The sequence below is a fragment of the Bufo gargarizans genome, chromosome 1 (genome assembly GCF_014858855.1).
Source record: "Bufo gargarizans isolate SCDJY-AF-19 chromosome 1, ASM1485885v1, whole genome shotgun sequence".
In the NCBI taxonomy this organism is placed as follows: Eukaryota; Metazoa; Chordata; class Amphibia; order Anura; family Bufonidae; genus Bufo; species Bufo gargarizans.
The window spans coordinates 459088806-459110772 of record NC_058080.1 but is presented as its reverse complement, the minus strand read 5'-3'; the positions used below and the strand labels follow the sequence as shown (position 1 = coordinate 459110772).

General features: G+C 44.9%; 1 protein-coding gene across 2 annotated transcripts; it reads right to left on the bottom strand.

The window, feature by feature from the left end:
* Nucleotides 1-4528: 4528 nt before the first annotated feature.
* On the bottom strand, nt 4529-16670 carry LOC122932717. Of its 2 annotated transcripts, XM_044287308.1 has the most exons (4): nt 16599-16670; nt 15979-16318; nt 14118-14256; nt 4529-4714 (listed from the first exon to the last, which is right to left on the bottom strand). In XM_044287308.1, the coding sequence occupies exons 1-4, from the start codon at nt 16650-16652 to the stop codon at nt 4690-4692; spliced, it is 558 nt and encodes a 185-aa protein (XP_044143243.1). In that variant the 5' UTR covers nt 16653-16670; the 3' UTR covers nt 4529-4689. The 2 variants fall into 2 exon arrangements, with proteins under 2 accessions (XP_044143243.1, XP_044143235.1); XM_044287300.1 differs by having other exon boundaries at nt 15979-16668.
* Nucleotides 16671-21967: the final 5297 nt, after the last annotated feature.

The following is a 21967-nucleotide window of genomic DNA, read 5'->3' as shown; positions in this document are numbered from 1 at the left end:
AATCGGCCTGACAAAATAGCCCACAGTGTTACAGTAGAATGAAAAATAGTAACTTGGACACAAAAAAAAAAACAAAAAAAAAAAACTAGAAAACCTCCAAAGTAAGGTCTAGTCCAACCCATTACTTTCCGAAGTCATATAGTTAGTTGGGTTCAGTACAAGTGTCACATAATCTATCTCATGATGTGAGTATAAACCTGTTGTGAAAGGGCCGGAGACTGCAACACTATTAAGAAAGCAACATGAAGACCAAGGACTTCTCCAAACAGGTCAAAAACAGAGTTGTGGAGAAGTATAGATCAGGGCAGGGGTGCTCCTACCCTTTTTACTGCCTGAGGAGAAAACTGAAATCCCTAACCCCTCAACCTAACCCCTTCCCTCAGTCCTACTGTTAAATACATACTTGGAAAACTTTTCATAAAGGTGAAAAAAAACTGATGATTTCCAGCACCAAAACTATTTCCATAAAAAAAATATCTGTTTTATTGATTCCATTAAAAAATGAAACAGAGCTGCACAACAGGTTTACACTTTTCAGATGAATGCCTTTTCAACCACACAAGTCTTCGTGTCTAGGGACTTCCGTGCACCAAGATCTCAATGCCTTGGGAGGCAAGCTAAGGAGTTGTGTATTTGTCCCTTTTACAAAACATACAGGGTAATACAGTACTACATTTAATGTACATACCTATTAAATCCTTTTCTCATCTTCTCAGTTCGAACCAGACTGCCATGATGATTTCTTTCAGCTATCTCTTGTCTGTGCAGAGTTTGACACTCAGACATCTTAGTTTCCTACTTTTCTATAATTCTCTCCACCTTCTGAACACCACATCCTGCCACCCCCAATACTGTGCCCACTGTGCTCCCCAATACAACATTGCAGAAACAGATAATCCCCTTAAAAAATAATAGTACCACACAGATACATTCTTATAATGTGTGCCAGTACAAAAAACGCCCCCTTATGTGTGCCAGTACAAAAAATGCCCCCTTATGTGTGCCAGCACAAATATGCCCTTTTTTAGTGCCCCCAGTAGAACCAATGTCCCCATAGTGCTTCTACTTATTATAATGACCCTCCCATAGTGGGTCAAATACTTACCTCATTGCCGCTGACAGCTATGTGGTGCAGGACACTTCCAGCTGTATCCTGCCTGGCCCCCCTGCAGCATTTAGCTGTATCACCATTCTGAGATTGGCAATCAAGTTGAATATGGAGAGAAGAGTGCTATTCCCCCCCCCCCCCCCCCCCCCGACTTATCCCTAGGTGGCACTGCCTGAGGCAGACGGCTCACCTTGCCTCATTGGCGGTGCACCCCTGGATCAGGATTGGGATATAAACAAAACTCATATTGAGCACGATTAAATCTATTATAACAAAATGTAAAGAATATGGCACAACTAGAAACCTGAAAAGAGAAGGCCACTTATCAAAACTCACAGACGGGCAAGGATATGAATCAGAGATTCAACAGACACTAACGCTCTGCAGATCTACAGCAGGGAGGTGTCTGTCCATAAGACCACTGTAAGCCTTAGAGCAGTGTTTCCCAACCAGTGTGCCTCCAGCTGTTGCAAAACTACAACTCCCAGCATTCCCGCACAGCCAAAGGCTGTCCAGGCATGCTGGGAGTTGTAGTTTTGCAACAGCTGGAGGCACACTGGTTGGGAAACACTGCCTTAGAGTGCACAGAATAGGGCTTTGTTGAAGAGTGGCTTGAAAAAAAAAATTCTTAAAGGAAACGGTTCTAAAACAAATTCTCAGCTTGCCAGTCAGAATGTGACAAACTCCCCAAACACATGATAGAAGGTTTTCTGGGTAGATGAGACTAAAATGTTACTTTTTGGCCATAATGGGAAACGCTATGTATGGAGCAAACCCAACACATCCCACCACCCCAAGAACAAGTTCCCACAATGAAGCATGGTGGTGACAGCATGGGAAAGATTTTCATCAGCAGGGACTGGAAAACTGATCAGGGTTGAAAGAAAGATGTTTGGCAGTATATACTGGGTAATCCTTGAAGAAAACCTGCTTCCCTCTGCCTGTGATTTGAGACAGAGGTGGAGGTTACCTTCCAGTAGGACAATGACCTCACAAAAGACACATTAAAATTAGAAAAATGCTTCTAATCGTGTCACTTTTACTATTGTAGGTTTTGAATTTATGTCTGAATCTAATATAGGTGACTTAAAGGGATTGTCACCCAAAAATGTTTTTATGTCAATTAAAACCAATTTTATCTATATAGAGGTGTTAATTGTCACTGTAATCCTACCTGTAATGTGAAGGAGATAGGTGCATTTATTTTTCTGAGGGTGTAGCTGGGTGAGGGCTTGCATTTTGTGGGATGTTTTTTAATTTCCATTAGTACCAGTTTTGCTTTTTATTCAGTTTTTAGTAGGAGAGATGAATAGAAAATAGCTATTCTGGTATTGTTATTATTTTTTTATTGTGTTTTCTTTGACCCATGAATAACCTTTTCTGTTGTAATGGAAGCAGCGTATCAAGGTTACATTGGTAAAACGGGCATGTGGTTTTCAGCGCATGGCTTAACATGGGATGTTATTTGACACCAATAGATTGTTCATAATTTGAGTTCTGCATTCTTGTTTCGATTTTATTTAAAAAAATTCTGTCATTTAAAAAAAATGGGTCAGATGCAAACCGGGTCCGGTTGCATCTGGCAGTGCTGGATCTGGAGAATTCTGGAGGCTGTTCTCTGCCGGAATAGCTTCTGCAGGTAAGGAACCAGCCTAACAATGCTGTAAACAAACGTGTATGACACTGGTAGGCTGTGTTATGGGGGCACTATAATGGGTTCTTTGTACCTGCACCCAGTATCAGGGAACGGGTAAATGAACACACATCCATGTTCATGTTTCTTTGTATATTTTTACCTAGCCACATTATGAAGAATGCTGTATCAAATGGGTTTCTATTAACTAGAAGAAACAGTAATATTTCATTGGCCCGCACATGGCAGTACATAACAGATCTAGCCAGTAAGTGACAGTACCAGCACACAGACTGGTAACCTAGTGCAACTGATGAAATGCTCCTCCAAAATTATGACATATATCCTATCAAACCTATTTATCTAGATCAGGCATCCTTAAACTGCGGCCCTCCAGCTGTTGCAAAACTACAACCCCCAGCATGCCTGAACAACCTACAGGTATCAGCCTACAGCAGGGCATTGTGGGAGTTGTAGTTTTACAACAGCTGGAGGGCCGCAGTTTGAGGATGCCTGATCTAGATAATATCTATGCATCTAACATCTATCTCCTATATATCTACCTATCTATTTAACTATCTATTTAACTATCTATCTCTGTCATATCTATCTATCTCCTATCTATCTATCTCTGTCATATCTATCTATCTCCTATCTATCTATTTATCTCATATCTATCTTCTAACTATGTATCTAACTCATATCTATCTATATCTGTCTATCTATCCATCTATGTATCTATCTATGTATCTATCTTATATTTATCTATCATCTCATATCTATCTTGGTCTATCTCACACCTATCTATGTATCTATATCTATCTATCTATTTCATATCTATTTGCTTATTTCTCTGGTGTAAAGATAATGACTGGGCCATTTTATGAGATATGGATTGACTTAATGTTACAGTTTTTAAGATGGAAATTTTGATGTTCACATTGTGAGACTATAGTGAAACAGACATTTAATCAACTCAATTCAACCATTTGTTCTGTCTATGTCTATCTATTGTCTATCTAAGGCTAGTTTCACATCTCTGGTGTGAATTCCAGCAGGCTGTCTGGCAGAGAACAGCCTGCCAGAATTCACTGGATCCGGCACTGCCAGATGTGTAAGAAATGCCCGTTGGCCCCATTAGGCATAATAGGGACCGGAGGAGATCTGGCCGCACTCCGGTAGAAAATGTGGAGAATCGGCTGGACATAAACTGCTGCATGCTGCGGTTTGTATCCAGTCAATTCCCAGCATTGTCTGCCAAAGCAGCCTGCTGGAAACTAGCCTAATATCTGTCTATCTCATAGCTATCATCTATTTACCTCATATCGATCTACTATTATCAATCTATTCTAATATCATATCTATCATCGATTTATGCCTTTTTGACCTATCTATCTGTCTATCTATTAGCTATCTCATATCTATCTATCTACTATTATCAATCTATTCTAATATCATATCTATCATCTAGTTATCTAGTTACCTATGTATTTTGTCTATTATCTATCTATCTATCTCATATCTATCTCATATCCATCTATCTATCTCTCTCATAATCTATCTATCTCATATCTATCTATGTCTATCTATTGTCTACTATTGGTACATTTCCACCTGAGACCTCTGGTTTCCTTTGCTCCTGCTTCCTGTTATACACGAGACAGCTCAGGACTGCAGTGACCGGTATACACAGGACTGCAGGGAGTGACCCACTATCTTAGAATTAAACCATCCAGGTTCAACCCAACCTTGTAAATAAAACCATCACACTCTTTTTGTGCAGAATTGTGGGGTGGCCACGGTTTTATTTAACTATATCTAACAATGTGAGCCCTGGAAACAGTCATTTAAAGCAACCCAACTTTCTGTTTTCCAAAGACACATAACCTCCTGTTATACTGAACGCTGTAGGCAGCGACGCATGTAGGATTTCCTACTTTTTTCACGGCTACCTTCCGCCAGCTGTGACAATTCTGAAAGAAAGAAAAGAAAAAACAACACCATTAAAAAAAAAAAAAAAACACCAACAAAATCAACTGATATTCCCAAACCAAATAAGGGCGGGCACCCTCTGTGCCACTGGTAAGCTCTGCTTTAGCCCCTTCCTCCTACTCTATTATATCTCCCTCCAGGAACTCCTCTGGTTGTGCATTAACCAACTGCTTGACTGGATTTTCCCACCAGAGCATTAACCCCTCATGCGCATTTCCCCTTCTTCCCCCTGCAGTCCCAGGTGACCTCGTTATTCACTTTGTCTCCACAAGACTGCAGGGAGTAACCCACTATCTTAGAATTAAACTATCCAGGCTCAACCAAACCTTGTGAATAAAACCATCACACTCTTTTTGGGCAGAATTGTGGGGTGGTCACAGCTATATTTAACCATATCTAACAATGTGAGCCCTGAAAACAGTCATTTAACGCAATTCAACTTTCTGTTTTCCAAAGACACAACCTCCTGTTATGTAGGATTTCCCACTTGTTTCAGGGCTACCTTCTGCCACGGAGGACACAGAGTAGCCCTACTCGGTGCTCTGACCACCCCCACAAAGAAGAGCCAAAGCTCCCTCCAGACCATCCTGCAAACCCGATATAAATACATAGTTACCTGCATCATTTAAATGCACCCCCTTTGTTGCATATCAAATCCCAATTATCACCTTTAACCACTTCAGCCCCGCTAGGTGAAACCCCCTTCATGACCAGGCCACTTTTTACACTTCGGCACTACACTCCTTTCACCGTTTATCGCTCGGTCATGCAACTTACCACCCAAATGAATTTTACCTCCTTTTCTTCTCACTAATGGAGCTTTCATTTGGTGGTATTTTATTGCTGCTGACATTTTTACTTTTTTTGTTATTAATCAAAATGTAACGATTTTTTTGCAAAAAAATGAAATTTTTCACTTTCAGCTGTGAAATTTTGCAAAAAAAACGACATCCATATATAAATTTTTCGCTAAATTTATAGTTCTACATGTCTTTGATAAAAAAAAAATGTTTGGGCAAAAAAAAAATGGTTTGGGTAAAAGTTATAGCATTTACAAACTATGGTACAAAAATGTGAATTTCCGCTTTTTGAAACGGCTCTGATTTTCTGAGCACCTGTCATGTTTCCTGAGGTTCTACAATGCCCAAACAGTATAACTACCCCACAAATGACCCCATTTCGGAAAGTAGACACCCTAAGGTATTCGCTGATGGGCATAGTGAGTTCATAGAACTTTTTATTTTTTGTCACAAGTTAGCGGAAAATGATGATGATTTATTTATTTATTTATTTTTTTCTTACAAAGTCTCATATTCCACTAACTTGCGACAAAAAATAAAAAATTCTAGGAACTCACCATGCCCCTCACAGAATACCTTGGGGTGTCTTCTTTCCAAAATGGGGTCACTTGTGGGGTAGTTATACTGCCCTGGCAATTTAGGGGCCCAAATGTGTGAGAAGAACTTTGCAATCAAAATGTGTAAGAAATGACCGGTGAAATCCGAAAGGTGCACTTTGGAATATGCGCCCCTTTGCCCACCTTGGCAGCAAAAAAGTGTCACACATGTGGTATCGCCGTACTCAGGAGAAGTTGGGGAATGTGTTTTGGGGTGTCATTTTACATATACCCATGCTGGGTGAGAGAAATATCTTGGCAAACGACAACTTTTCCCATTTTTTTATACAAAGTTGGCATTTGACCAAGATATTTTTCTCACCCAGCATGGGTATATGTAAAATGACACCCCAAAACACATTCCCCAACTTCTCCTGAGTACGACGATACCAGATGTGTGACACTTTTTTGCTGCCAAGGTGGGCAAAGGGGCACATATTCCAAAGTGCACCTTTCGGATTTTGCAGGGCATTTTTTACACATTTTGATTGCAAGGTACTTCTCACACATTTGGGCCCCTAAATTGCCAGGGCAGTATAACTACCCCACAAGTGACCCCATTTTGGAAAGAAGACACCCTAAGGTATTCCGTGAGGGGCACTGCGAGTTCCTAGAATTTTTTATTTTTGTCACAAGTTAGCAGAAAATGATGATTTTTTTTTTTCTCTCTTTTTTCCTTACAAAGTCTCATATTCCACTAACTTGCGACAAAAAATAAAAAATTCTAGGAACTCGCCATGCCCCTCACGGAATACCTTGGGGTGTCTTCTTTCCAAAATGGGGTCACTTGTGGCGTAGTTATACTGCCCTGGCAATTTAGGGGCCCATATGTGTGAGAAGTACTTTGCAATCAAAATCTGTAAAAAATGACCGGTGAAATCCGAAAGGTGCACTTTGGCATATGCGCCCCTTTGCCCACCTTGGAATCAAAAAAGTGTCACACATCTGGTATCGCCGTACTCAGGAGAAGTTGGGGAATGTGTTTTGGGGTGTCATTTTACATATACCCATGCTGGGTGAGAAAAATATCTTGGTCAAATGCCAACTTTGTATAAAAAAATGGGAAAAGTTGTCGTTTGCCAAGATATTTCTCTCACCCAGCATGGGTATATGTAAAATGACACCCCAAAACACATTCCCCAACTTCTCCTGAGTACGGCGATACCAGATGTGTCACACTTTTTTGCTGCCAAGGTGGGCAAAGGGGCACATATTCCAAAGTGCACCTTTCGGATTTTGCAGGGCATTTTTTACACATTTTGATTGCAAGGTACTTCTCACACATTTGGGCCCCTAAATTGCCAGGGCAGTATAACTACGCCACAAGTGACCCCATTTTGGAAAGAAGACACCCTAAGGTATTCCGTGAGGGGCACTGCGAGTTCCTAGAATTTTTTATTTTTTGTCACAAGTTAGCAGAAAATGATGATTTTTTTTTTTTCTATTTTTTCCTTACAAAGTCTCATATTCCACTAACTTGCGACAAAAAATAAAAAATTCTAGGAACTCGCCATGCCCCTCACGGAATACCTTGGGGTGTCTTCTTTCCAAAATGGGGTCACTTGTGGCGTAGTTATACTGCCCTGGCAATTTAGGGGCCCATATGTGTGAGAAGTACTTTGCAATCAAAATCTGTAAAAAATGACCGGTGAAATCCGAAAGGTGCACTTTGGAATATGCGCCCCTTTGCCCACCTTGGCATCAAAAAAGTGTGACACATCTGGTATCGCCGTACTCAGGAGAAGTTGGGGAATGTGTTTTGGGGTGTCATTTTACATATACCCATGCTGGGTGAGAGAAATATGTTGGCAAAAGACAACTTTTCCCATTTTTTTATACAAAGTTGGCATTTGACCAAGATATTTATCTCACCCAGCATGGGTATATGTAAAATGACACCCCAAAACACATTCCCCAACTTCTCCTGAGTACGACGATACCAGATGTGTGACACTTTTTTGCTGCCAAGGTGGGCAAAGGGGCACATATTCCAAAGTGCACCTTTCGGATTTTGCAGGGCATTTTTTACACATTTTGATTGCAAGGTACTTCTCACACATTTGGGCCCCTAAATTGCCAGGGCAGTATAACTACCCCACAAGTGACCCCATTTTGGAAAGAAGACACCCTAAGGTATTCCGTGAGGGGCACTGCGAGTTCCTAGAATTTTTTATTTTTTGTCACAAGTTAGCAGAAAATGATGATTTTTTTTTTTCTCTCTTTTTTCCTTACAAAGTCTCATATTCCACTAACTTGCGACAAAAAATAAAAAATTCTAGGAACTCGCCATGCCCCTCACGGAATACCTTGGGGTGTCTTCTTTCCAAAATGGGGTCACTTGTGGCGTAGTTATACTGCCCTGGCAATTTAGGGGCCCATATGTGTGAGAAGTACTTTGCAATCAAAATCTGTAAAAAATGACCGGTGAAATCCGAAAGGTGCACTTTGGCATATGCGCCCCTTTGCCCACCTTGGCATCAAAAAAGTGTCACACATCTGGTATCGCCGTACTCAGGAGAAGTTGGGGAATGTGTTTTGGGGTGTCATTTTACATATACCCATGCTGGGTGAGAAAAATATCTTGGTCAAATGCCAACTTTGTATAAAAAAATGGGAAAAGTTGTCGTTTGCCAAGATATTTCTCTCACCCAGCATGGGTATATGTAAAATGACACCCCAAAACACATTCCCCAACTTCTCCTGAGTACGGCGATACCAGATGTGTCACACTTTTTTGCTGCCAAGGTGGGCAAAGGGGCACATATTCCAAAGTGCACCTTTCGGATTTTGCAGGGCATTTTTTACACATTTTGATTGCAAGGTACTTCTCACACATTTGGGCCCCTAAATTGCCAGGGCAGTATAACTACGCCACAAGTGACCCCATTTTGGAAAGAAGACACCCTAAGGTATTCCGTGAGGGGCACTGCGAGTTCCTCGAATTTTTTATTTTTTGTCACAAGTTAGCAGAAAATGATGATTTTTTTTTTTTCTATTTTTTCCTTACAAAGTCTCATATTCCACTAACTTGCGACAAAAAATAAAAAATTCTAGGAACTCGCCATGCCCCTCACGGAATACCTTGGGGTGTCTTCTTTCCAAAATGGGGTCACTTGTGGCGTAGTTATACTGCCCTGGCAATTTAGGGGCCCATATGTGTGAGAAGTACTTTGCAATCAAAATCTGTAAAAAATGACCGGTGAAATCCGAAAGGTGCACTTTGGAATATGCGCCCCTTTGCCCACCTTGGCATCAAAAAAGTGTGACACATCTGGTATCGCCGTACTCAGGAGAAGTTGGGGAATGTGTTTTGGGGTGTCATTTTACATATACCCATGCTGGGTGAGAGAAATATGTTGGCAAAAGACAACTTTTCCCATTTTTTTATACAAAGTTGGCATTTGACCAAGATATTTATCTCACCCAGCATGGGTATATGTAAAATGACACCCCAAAACACATTCCCCAACTTCTTCTGAGTACGGCGATACCAGATGTGTCACACTTTTTTGCAGCCTAGATGCGCAAAGGGGCCCAAATTCCTTTTAGGAGGGCATTTTTAGACATTTGGATCCCAGACTTCTTCTCACGCTTTAGGGCCCCTAAAAAGCCAGGGCAGTATAAATACCCCACATGTGACCCCACTTTGGAAAGAAGACACCCCAAGGTATCCAATGAGGGGCCTGGCAAGTTCAAAGAAATTTTTTTTTTTTCGCATAAGTTAGCGGAAATTGATTTTTTTTTTGTTTTTTCTCACAAAGTCTCACTTTCCGCTAACTTAGGACAAAAATTTCAATCTTTCATGGACTCAATATGCCCCTCAGCAAATACCTTGGGGTGTCTTCTTTCCAAAATGGGGTCAGTTGTGGGGTGTTTGTACTGCCCTGGCATTTGAGGGTCTCCGCAATCATTACATGTATGGCCAGCATTAGGAGTTTCTGCTATTCTCCTTATATTGAGCATACAGGTAATGAGATTTTTTTTTCCGTTCAGCCTCTGGGCTGAAAGAAAAAAATGAACGGCACAGATTTCTTCTTTCGCATCGATCAATGTGGATGAAAAAATCTCTGCCAAAAAAAAAAAAATGGAGGGGAAAGGAGTCTGCCAGGACATAGGAGCTCCGCCCTACATCCATACCCACTTAGCTCGTATGCCCTGGCAAACCAGATTTCTCCATTCGCATCAATCGATGTGGATGAATAAATCATTGCCGGGATTTTTTTTTTATATATATATATATATATATACACAAAGTGCTTGCCAAAGCATAGGAACGCTGCCTCCTCCTCAGCTCGTATGCCTTGGCAAACGTATCTGTCACTGCAGAGGAGAAAATCCCGTCTTGCAGCGCCGCATACACCGACTTGCGTGTAATCTGACAGCAGCGCAATGCTTCTGTCAGAATGCACATCGGTGCTGCAGCTGGTCGATCGGTTGGTCCACCTGGAAGGTAAAAAGACAAAAATAAAAATAAAAAAACAGGCCACAACGCAATAATTTTATTAACTTTGGAACAGAACATGTAACTTTAACTTTTGGAACTAAACATTAACCTGTTTGCTTACCTGTTTTTTTTTTTTGTTTTTTTTTGTTTTTTTACCTTTATAGAACAAACCTCTCCTTCCCCATGGGTCAATGTGCAAAGCGCAAATCGCCCAAAGATGTGGCGAAGTGCGTTATGCACTTTGTCCCATGTGAAAGGAGACGTTTGCAGCAGCAGTGAGTGAATGGGCCCTAATAGCCCTGTGTGCCTGTCCTGATGAGATGATCCCTATGCTAATAGTGTACCTGTGAGTGGTACTTCCGGAAACACTCTCAAAAGCATAGGGCAGGGTGGTCCGGACAGTCAGGACAGAAATAGCGGGTGTCACGCCTTATTCCACTCCTGCTACAGACACGACATCTTTTTCGGGGTGACGGTTGGGTTGAGGTACCAGGAACGACATTGGGGAAATGTCGCTCGTGTAGACGGCTAACTACACTGGTGGTTGGGGCCACGGAACCTCCTGGATACAGGAGGTTCTCGATGATCTCTTCCTGAAATTTGAGGAAGGATCCAGTTCTCCCAGCCTTACTGTAGAGAACAAAACTATTGTACAGAGCCAATTGAATTAAATATACAGACACCTTCTTATACCAGCGTCTGGTGCGTCGGGAAACTAAATACGGAGACAACATCTGGTCATTGAAGTCGACCCCTCCCATGTGGAGGTTATAGTCGTGGACTGAGAGGGGCTTTTCAATGACACGGGTTGCTCGCTCAATTTGTATTGTCGTGTCTGCGTGAATGGAGGAGAGCATGTAAACGTCACGCTTGTCTCTCCATTTCACCGCGAGCAGTTCTTCGTTACACAGTGCGGCCCTCTGCCCCCTTGCAAGACGGGTGCTAACGAGCCGTTGGGGGAAGCCCGCGCGACTAGTTCGCGCGGTACCACAGGCGCCAATCCGTTCTAGAAACAAATGCCTAAAGAGGGCCACACTTGTGTAAAAATTGTCCACATAAAGATGGTACCCCTTGCCGAATAAGGGTGACACCAAGTCCCAAACTGTCTTCCCACTGCTCCCCAGGTAGTCAGGGCAACCGACCGGCTCCAGGGTCTGATCTTTTCCCTCATAGACCCGAAATTTGTGGGTATAGCCTGTGGCCCTTTCACAGAGCTTATACAATTTAACCCCATACCGGGCGCGCTTGCTTGGGATGTATTGTTTGAAGCCAAGGCGCCCGGTAAAATGTATCAGGGACTCGTCTATGCAGATGTTTTGCTCTGGGGTATAAATATCTGCAAATTTCTGGTTGAAATGGTCTATGAGGGGCCGAATTTTGTGGAGCCGGTCAAAAGCAGGGTGGCCCCTGGGACGGGAGGCGGTGTTGTCACTAAAGTGCAGGAACCGCAGGATGGCCTCAAAACGTGCCCTGGACATGGCAGCAGAGAACATGGGCATGTGATGAATCGGGTTCGTGGACCAATATGACCTCAATTCATGCTTTTTTGTCAGGCCCATGTTGAGGAGGAGGCCCAGAAAAGTTTTAAGTTCGGAAACTTGGACTGGTTTCCACCGGAAAGGCTGGGCATAAAAGCTTCCCGGGTTAGCGGTGATAAATTGTGTGGCATACCTGTTTGTTTCGGCCACAACTATGTCTAAAAGCTCCGCAGTCAAGAACAGCTCAAAAAATCCCAGGGCCGAACCGATCTGAGCCGTCTCAACCCGAACTCCAGACTGGGCAGTGAAAGGGAAAACTACAGGTGCGGCTGAAGTTGGGGACTGCCAATCAGGGTTTGCCAGCACCTCTGGGATTCTAGGGGCTCTACGGGCACGTCTTTGCGGTGGCTGCGACGGGGTCACTACTGCACGTGCCACCGTACCAGCTTCAACTGCCCTTCTGGTGCTCGCTACTTCACCAGGTTGTACGGCAGTGCTGGTACTAGGTCCAGGGAGGGCTGGGCTGCTGGTGTATGCCTCACCACGTAATCCGACAGCACCAGCCCCACTCTGCTGCTCTTGAAGCGGATCCTGCGCAACCTGCGGTCTAGCGACACGGGGCCGGGTACGCCTGGTGGTATCAGGGACCTCAGCCTCCTCGTCCGAACTTTGGGTCAGAGAGCCACTGCTTTCTACAGGTTCGTATTCTGACCCGCTGGATTCATCAGATGAGGGTTCCCACTCCTCATCCGACTGGGTCAGAAGCCTGTAGGCCTCTTCAGAGGAATACCCCCTGTTTGACATGTGGGCAACTAAATTTAGGGGTATTCCCTGAGACTACCCAAGAAAAAAAAAGCAAGCCTGTCTTACAAAGGGGAGGCTAGCGAAGTACCGGAGGCCGCTGCGGTTGATAAAAAATATCAAAACTGATTTTTTTATCGCCGCAGTGCGTGTAAAGTGAATGTGCAGTGATCAAAAAAAAATTTTTTTTTTGTCACTGCGGTGGGGCGGGTGTGGGCGAACGCACGTGTGGGCGACCGATCAGGCCTGATCGGGCAAACACTGCGTTTTGGGTGGAGGGCGAACTAAAGTGACACTAGTACTATTATAGATCTGACCGTGATCAGTTTTGATCACTTCCAGATACTATAAAAGTACAAATGCTGATTAGCGATACGCTAATCAGCGAATAACGGACTGCGGTGCGGTGGGCTGGGCGCTAACTGATCGCTAACTACCTAACCAAGGGACCTAAACTATACCTAAAACCTAACGGTCAATAACAGTGAAAAAAAAAAGTGACAGTTTGCACTGATCACTTTTTTCTTTTCACTTGTGATTGACAGGGGTGATCAAAGAGGTGATCAAAGGGTTTATAGGGGTTCAGGGGGGTGATCAGGGGCTATAGTGTAGTGTTTGGTGTACTCACTGTGAAGCCTGCTCCTCTGCTGGATCCAACCGACGAAAAGAACCAGCAGAGGAGCAGGCAGCCATATAACAGATCATATTTACAAATATGATCTGCTATCTGGCACTTTGATTGGATTTTTTAAAAATCAGCAACCTGCCAGCCACGATCATTGGCTGGCAGGTTGCTGACGAAATACCTCTCGATGAAATGCCGCCGCGAACTGCGCACGCGCATACTCGCGTCATCTCGCGTCTCGCGAGATGACGCGTATATGCGTGACTGTGCGCCAGCCTGCCACCTCCGGAACGCACATGTGCGTTAGGCGGTCCGGAGGTGGTTAAGCATTAAGTGGCGTATAGCCACTCCCCCTCGTGACCACACAAAATGTGAAATCCTAACATTGAGAAAGCGTCTAGATTTCTCGATCGCCGCAACGCTCCTGGCATCGTTCCACACTCTCCTAGAAACCACTTCCGACCATACCAGTATGCAGGACTTGAACAATTTAAAATGCTCCAAATCCGCCTTCATTAGTGAAAAAAGCTTCACTAACGTAGTTTTACCCAGATCGTTATCCTCCACATGTATAACCAATATCATGGGGCCAATAAAATCCTTGCTAGCCTGTACCACTAATGGCAGCAATTGTACCCACCGTAGGCCCCGGACACCCCACCAATGAACAGCGACATTGTCAACGCCAAGGTTGCCACCGCAGGGTTGACCTTCCGTTCTTCTCTGCGCCGAAAAGATATATGAAAGACCCACGATCAAGGCTTGAGGGCGGAGGGAATCTAGTAAAAGAAAAAAACATAGTGTGTGAACAAAAATTAAGACAAAACTAAGTCATTGCGGATGTAAGACCTAAAACAGTTTGAACTCCACCTACCAATGCTCTTAACTGCCTCTTCCCCAATGCCCAAAGCATCTGCCTCAGTTGCTGCACCTATCCAAAAATAATGGGTCCCAAACTCCTTAGGATCCAAATGCAAAAAATTGAAGCAGGCCTTAAAAACCACCACAAAATTGGAAACGCGTCAACAAAGACTCGTTCATGTGTACCAAAAATTCCCCAACCACCTTACACGGGCAAAATTCCCCACCCACTGCTCTGATAGACAACCAAGTGCCACAACCTACCTTATCAGTTTTAGACCTGCGGACACAAAGTTTTACCACACTCTGCGACCACAATACATCCGCAGCTGTTAACCTTCTGTGCAGCCCAGTCCTCCTTTTCGTTTGGCACTTGGAGCAATCTATTCCCCAACCCTCAACGCCCCCAAGAAGTCACTTCCTTCTGTAACTTTTGCCGGGCAACTCCAACATTCTCTCAAACTGATTTCAGATTATCCGACAAAATTAATGTTGATGATGATACATGAGGGATAGAAAATCTCTCACTAAAACAATCAGTGAGTATTCTTGCCTCCTATCAAAAGAAAAACTCGCAAAAAACTTATTTTAACTCCTTTTTCTGGAGCTTGCTTGGAATTATACTGGGGCACCACAGAGTGACCGCGGCTGCAGCGTGGAACAAGCCGCTGTGCTGGTCGGCGAACTATAATTACCAGCAAGGCTCTCTACAGTGGTTGTGACTCCTCACAACCACAGATGGTAAGCGTACCCTAACCTTCATCAATCCACTCTCTACAAAGTGACACCGCACATATGGCGCTGCCTCCCTCTTCCTTACATATTCTTGCCTCCTGGAATACTTGCCTAGCCACGACCCCACTGCGCTGACGCTAACCGGCGTTCTCCGCTCCCTTGGCAGAACCCACTTTAACAGGTCGCTTATTTCTCCTGAAACAGACCGCCACATGAGCCCCCGCGCATATGGAGCATTCATGTCTAGACTTGCAGGAGAGAAAGAATCTGCAGTGACCCTCATTGTACAGCCAACACACTACGGTGGGTCGTTGAGCCGCCACTTTTGAGAGAGAATAAGCTATAACCAGACATCGGTGGCTTTTGAGGCCCATCCGATACCTGATGACAAGGCGAGGCGCAGCCGAAATTCCTCGTTGTAACGCCACCATGCTACATGTGCCCACTGAAAATGGTGTCAAGATAAATAAACAACTCGGCACCCTTCTCAGGGAAGTGCTGGCAAATCACATGGGCAAGGATAGCAAACCCATGAAGACAATTCCCAAAAGTTTTTGCCATTTTAGGCTTCTTGTCAGACCATTTTTCTAAACTTCGCTCTTTGTCCACTGTCACATGATCAACAGAGACCAAGGACCACACATCCACAAACTTGTTGCTCCATATGTTCTCCTTAACGTCTGTTGCCAAGTGAGTGCCTAAAGGTGCGACTCTGCAAAAAAGGGAACTGTGAAAAGTCAAACCAACCACCCTATTTGACCTCTCAGGCAGGGTAGAAGCCCTCTCTGGTGGCAAAGGTGAAGCCAAAGCTCCCCTATTGATAGAACCTTGATCAAAAACCTGTTTTAAGATACCCAGCAAATCAGTACCTTTTGATAACCATGCATTAAGACATGTTTTCTCACCTACTGACGGCGTCCCTGAGGCTCCCAGGGGTGCTTCAGGCGTAGCCAGAGATGCTGTAGTCGTCGACTGTTCCCCACCTGGTCCACAGGCCGGAGTAGCCTCTGCTGTTTGTCCTTTCGGCATAACAAGTTCCAACGCTCCAACGTTGTTCGGCTCCAGGTCCAGAAGAACTACTGCCCGAGGAACGCTGAGATGAGGAATATGTACAGCTGGATGATGTAGAAGAAGCGCATCTGCGAGAACGATACCGTCTCCTGCGATGACTCCTCGAACGTCCGTGTTCCCCGCGACGATACGTACAGTGCCTTCTCTTCTTTCTTCTACCACCAGCAGAAGATCCTGCAAAAGAATGACCAGACAGGGAAACAGCACAAACACGTGTACCTGAAAGGCCTGTGCACCCCCCTGACGGGGGCTACTCCCTGATGGTATACTATCTAAGTGGGCTAGGGACCCATGAGCAGCACTGCCAGAGCCCTGCGCAGAGAGCTGTAAGGGCCGTGCAGGAGAAGCCACTCTCCCCTCCCTGCTACTCACACCTTCCCTCTCCCTGCTACTCACACAGCTCATTCTCTCTGCTGTCCTAACCCTTTATCCAGGGAACATGCACCACACTTACCTGCTCCTCTGTTAACCTTCTGTGCAGCCCTTGCTTCCTCCTGCTGAGACACATGCTGCAGCTCTCGGTCTCTCCCCACCTCCCTCCTCGGAGGGGGAGTGGGAGGCACTATTTCACACTCAGAGAGCTGGAGAAACTTGTGCGGTCCTGGCCGGCTGCCTCCGCCTGATGTCTGCAGAGTGAGCATTGTGAGCAGGACGACCTGCTGAGCTGGGACTGAACTGAGATGGGGGACGGGATTCACGAATCGACCTACGATGTAGTAGAGTTAACACACATGCTTTCTGAGATGTGTTATCTATACTAAATGCGTTAAGCAAACACCTTCCATTGCTTTTCAATGGCTTGTTTCAAGATAACGCAATGAGTTTGAGTTAAGAGTTTGTGTGTTAACCCTGCTACATGTACCTCTCACTGCTGGTGTGAGTGCAGGAGCTGGTGATCTCGAACTGTTCTGGTCCCTGGACAAGCTGTCCCTTCTTCTGCCACTCGCTGAGCCACCATCCTCAGGAGTTCATCTGCCATCTTCTGGACTCCAGCTCTTCACAGGCACGTCCTCTCGGCCACTGGTGAGCTCTGCCTTAACCCCTCCCTCCTGCTCTTTTATACCTCCCTCCAGGAACTCCTCTGGCTGTGCATTAACCAACCCTTTGCCTGGATTTTCCCGCCAGAGCATTAACCCCTCATGCGCCTTTCCCCTCCTTCACCCTGCAGTCCCAGGTGCCCTCGTTATGCACTTTGTTGCCAAAAGACAGCTCAGGACTGCAGTGACCAGTGTACCGGGGACAGCTTAGAACTGCAGTGACCCGTATACACGGGACAGCTCAGGACTGCATTGACCGGTATACCCGGGATAGCTCAGGACTGCAGTGATATAGGATACAGTTATCGGACCCATAAGAAGTTCTGACTCCTAAGAGATAATCAGTAGAAAACTGTATTTCCCGGCGCAGTGCATCCTCGGTGAGTGAGGGATGCAGTAGGCATGTGGAGCGTGCCCTGTTCCTCCTCACTGCTCGCCTTCTTTTCAGCCCTATTACTGCCTGTGGTCTCTCAGCCTTGTGTTCACACAAATCAGCCTGCATTCCTTGCAGCACATGCTTTGTCTTTCCTTGTTTGATGCCAGTGTTAGTGTCCCCGTCCAAGTCCAGCCTCTGTGCTAATGCCCACCTGTGCGTAGCCAACCTGCCACCTTGTTAGGCACAGGCAAGGTGTGCCCCTGCAGTCTCTATGGCGCTGGCAGGCGACACCCCTTAGCTGCCAGATCCCTGGAGAGCGGCTACACCTTGGGAGGAGTGTGCAGCAAGTTTGTACTGATCAGCAGGTACCGTGCAGCTGAGACCACAGCACAAAGCAAAGGAAAACTCTGCATCCACACTGTGCAGACAATGGTGAAGAAGTGGAGGAACCCCGGCGAACTGGAGAAATGCTGCTCCATAAGAGAAGAAGGGGGAGAAGCAGGGAGGAAGAGGAGTGCCAGCCGTGCCAGCCGGGGACGGTTTAGTGAGTCCTGGAAGAGAATAAGTTCAAGGCAAGGATCAACCAGGCGATCTGGACTGTTGTCTCTGCAGCCCCCGGTAAGACATGCATCCTCCTTCTTGTGCATTCCCAGCCTTCTGTGCATGACCTGCCCTGTGCTGTCCAGAGTGCTGCTGCTGGGCTCACTGTCTGGACTGGTTCCTGGAGTGAGCATGGGCTCTTCAGACAGGTGTCTTCAGCTGGGTTAGTGGAACATTATTAAAATCCATCTGTCACACAAAGAGTTAAATTAAAATCTACAATACAGCAAATGGAGGTTAACAATGTGAGTTAGAAGGGGCTTAACAACCAACAGCCAGACTTCATAGACTTGAAGGAAGATTCAGTTGAGCTTCAGATGCTGCTGCTTTTCTGCAACATGTGTTTAGAGTTAACTCTATGGAGTATGTACAGTAGGTGCTGGTAGTATATTGACTATAGCTGGAGGTAGGTGCTCCTATAACACACTCAGGTATGTAATACAACTGTGTTGTTTTCCTCTTGGAAAGAGTTCACATGGGAATGTCAATTAACCAGGTTATATTCTTAGTTGTAGCACGGCAATTACTGCCATGCCTGATGTGGGATCTAATCACCGGGCTATGGACATAGAGATCTACATGTATCCGGCTATCCAGAACAGACAGGCATTTTACACATTAAGGGCTCATGCACACAAACGTATTTTCTTTCCGTGTCCGTTCCGGGGTTTTTTGTGGACCGTATGTGGAACCATTCATTTCAATAGGTCCGCAAAAAAAAAATGAAGTTACTCCGTGTGCATTCCGTTTCCGTATGTCCGTATTTCTGTTCCGCAAAAAAATAGAACCTGTCCTATTATTGTCCACATTACGGAAAATGATAGGACTGTTCTATTAGCTGTTCCGTTCCGCAAAATACGGAATGCATATGGACGTCATCCATATGTTTTGCGGATCCGTTTTTTGCAGACCGCAAAATATATACGGTCGTGTGCATGTGCCCTAAAGGGAACGGGTCATCAGAAAATGAGCTATTGTTTGAATAGTGTTTTTAAGTTAAACATATTTTTAAAGAATTTTTGATGATATTTTTTATTTTTCATGTCAATATCTATCATTTAAACAAAACCCTCAAACTCCTGCAGTTTTCGCACTGGCCACTAAGAATCATAATAGACTCCTTAAGGCTGTATTAGACAGCCCGATTCTGCAGGCGATTGTCGGGAGGAAAGCGGTTCTTCCTGACAATTGCCTGCTCGCTATTATATGCAGCGATCACCTCCACGGCATGGAGAGGAACGATCGTTATACCATCGCTCCTCCCCATGCTGTCTAGTTATTTGCCGGCAGCAGATCGTGATTAGGCAGTGCTATCTGTCGCCGGCGAATCATCGAATCATGATTTCTCAGCATGCTTAAAGATCACAATTGCCCGATGAACAAGCATTTGCGTGTTCATTGGGTAATCTGCGGCAGTATTCCACCGTCAGATGATCGCTAAACAAGCGTTACTATGAACGCTCATTAGCGATCATCTGGCAGAAAATCTGCCGGTCTAATACATGCTTGAGTCTGTACAGATCACTATACTGTAGTTATCTCCTTATCATTACAGGCAGGTTTAGAATGACAGATATCACCTTTGTGCATAGATAACACAGGATCCAACATTCCCTCCTGACCTCTGCACAGAGCATGCCTAGAAAACTCTCCCATAGAAGTCAGTGAAGTCCCCTCCAGTTCATTGTGTCTATGGATCATGGGGCTGCCGTAAAGCATTTTTCTTGCTTTCTCAATTAGGTTAAGACCAGCTCAGACAAGATGGGCGCTCCCCTAATCATGTTCATGAAATCTAATATATAAAGCTGAGTGTATGTGTGTGTGAGCATGTCCGCTAAAGGAATCCGCACCGTTGCATTTACAATCCCGAAATTTGGCACACAGGTACATCAGGTGTCCGGGAAGGTTTTAGACCAGGTCTCAGCTCTTTAGGACGTAACGTTCCTGAGATATTCCCCAAAAATGCATTAGCCAATAGAAGCTTGGTCACATGACCCTTATCAGCCAATAGAGGCTCGCAGGTCCTCCAGTCTCCACATACACAGTTTTACTCCAGGTTTCCATAACAACCCAGCCATTTTTCTTCACTGCTGTAGGAGACCTTTTGAAGGAAATCTGTCACCAAGATAATCACTATTGAAGTAAAGCCATGGCATAATAGCACTTAGTACCTTATTTCTATATGTGCCTTTGTTCCAGCAATAGATGTTTTTATCCTCTGAAAGTCCAGTTTATTTGGTATGCAAATGAGCCAGTAAGGTGCCCAGAGGGGCGTAACACTTGCAGGAAGGAGCCCAGACACGCCCCCTGCCACAATGTGTTGCCACAATGTGTCCACCCACAAAAGACTTAAAACCCTGTCCCCAGGTCACGCTAAGCCACGCCCTGGAACTGGTTAGACCACGCCCCCTCCCACTCTTGACCCCATGGGGATTGAAAAAATTAAGGTAAAAATCTACTTCTGTCAGCTGCAGGGGTGGGAGGGAGGATGACTTTCTCCCTGCAGCTTACACTCAGACAGCACAGTGCTGCTGTATTAGAGTGAGCTGTTCAAAAGGCCACGCCCCTGATCCGGGTAGGCCACGCCCCCTCAACTCCTCAGCCGACTGAGATTGAAAAAATGAAGTTAAAAATCAATTTCTAGGTCCCGCTAAGCCACGCCCTGATCTGGTTAGACCACGTCCCCTCCCACTCCTGACCCCATGGGGATTGAAAAAATTAAGGTAAAAATCAACTTCTGTCAGCTGCAAGGGTGGAAGGGAGAATGACTTTCTCCCTGCAGCTTACACTCAGACAGCACAGTGCTGCTGTATTAGAGTGAGCTGTTCAAAAGGACACGCCCCCGATCCAGCTAGGCCACGCCCCCCTCCCACTCCTCAGCCAATTAAGATAGAAAAAATGAAGTTAAAAATCAACTTCTAGGTCCCGATGAGCCACGTCCAGATCTGGTTAGGCCACGCCTCCTCCCACTCTTCAGCCGACGTGGATTGAAAAATCCACAAGTAGTTGCAAGGACCGCGCTGTTACCAGCAGTAATAGACACAATGCTGACTTGAACACACGCTCCAGCAGGCAGCTGTTATCAATCCACCCCTATGGACGTCTCCTGCAGCGTTTTGATACCAACCGAAAACTTCAATGTACGGCACCAATTCCTTCACAAGACAAAGAGTGGTAAAAGTAAGTATCCAATTTATTGTACTTACAAAGTCCATGTGATAAAAAAACATTTCATAAAATCGCATCCGACCCGGGTTTCGCCTTAGGCTTCGTCAGGGGTTAAGGAACTGAATTCCCTCAGACTCGATGTTAAATATCCTTCCCAGATTGCGCTGGAGCCACACCCAACTTCCGTCTTGTCCGGAGGGCGGGTGACATATATTTAATACAAACAACACTAAAAACATCAATAATACAAAAATCTATCATACACAATATCAAATAAAAACAACAAATTGCAAACATTATCCACATGCGCATCGCATGGGCAATATGAAAAAGTTAAAATATGACAGAGTTTGCGCAAACTATACAGCCTGCGATTATAACATGCAAGCTGCCTTAATATTGCATTCTATGTTAAGGCCATGTGGTAGGAGGGTGCCCATCTCGTATATCCACTCTGCTTCTCTTTTGTTTATCTGTTTAACAGGGTCTCCCCCTCTCCAGTGTCTCCGCACCAGTTCAACGGCACAGAATCTTAAACCGCTCAGATTTTTCTGGTGCACTTTTTTGAAATGTGCCGAAACACTGTGGATCTCCAGACCCCTCTTGATGTTTCAGACATGTTCAGCAATGCTGGTTTTTAAT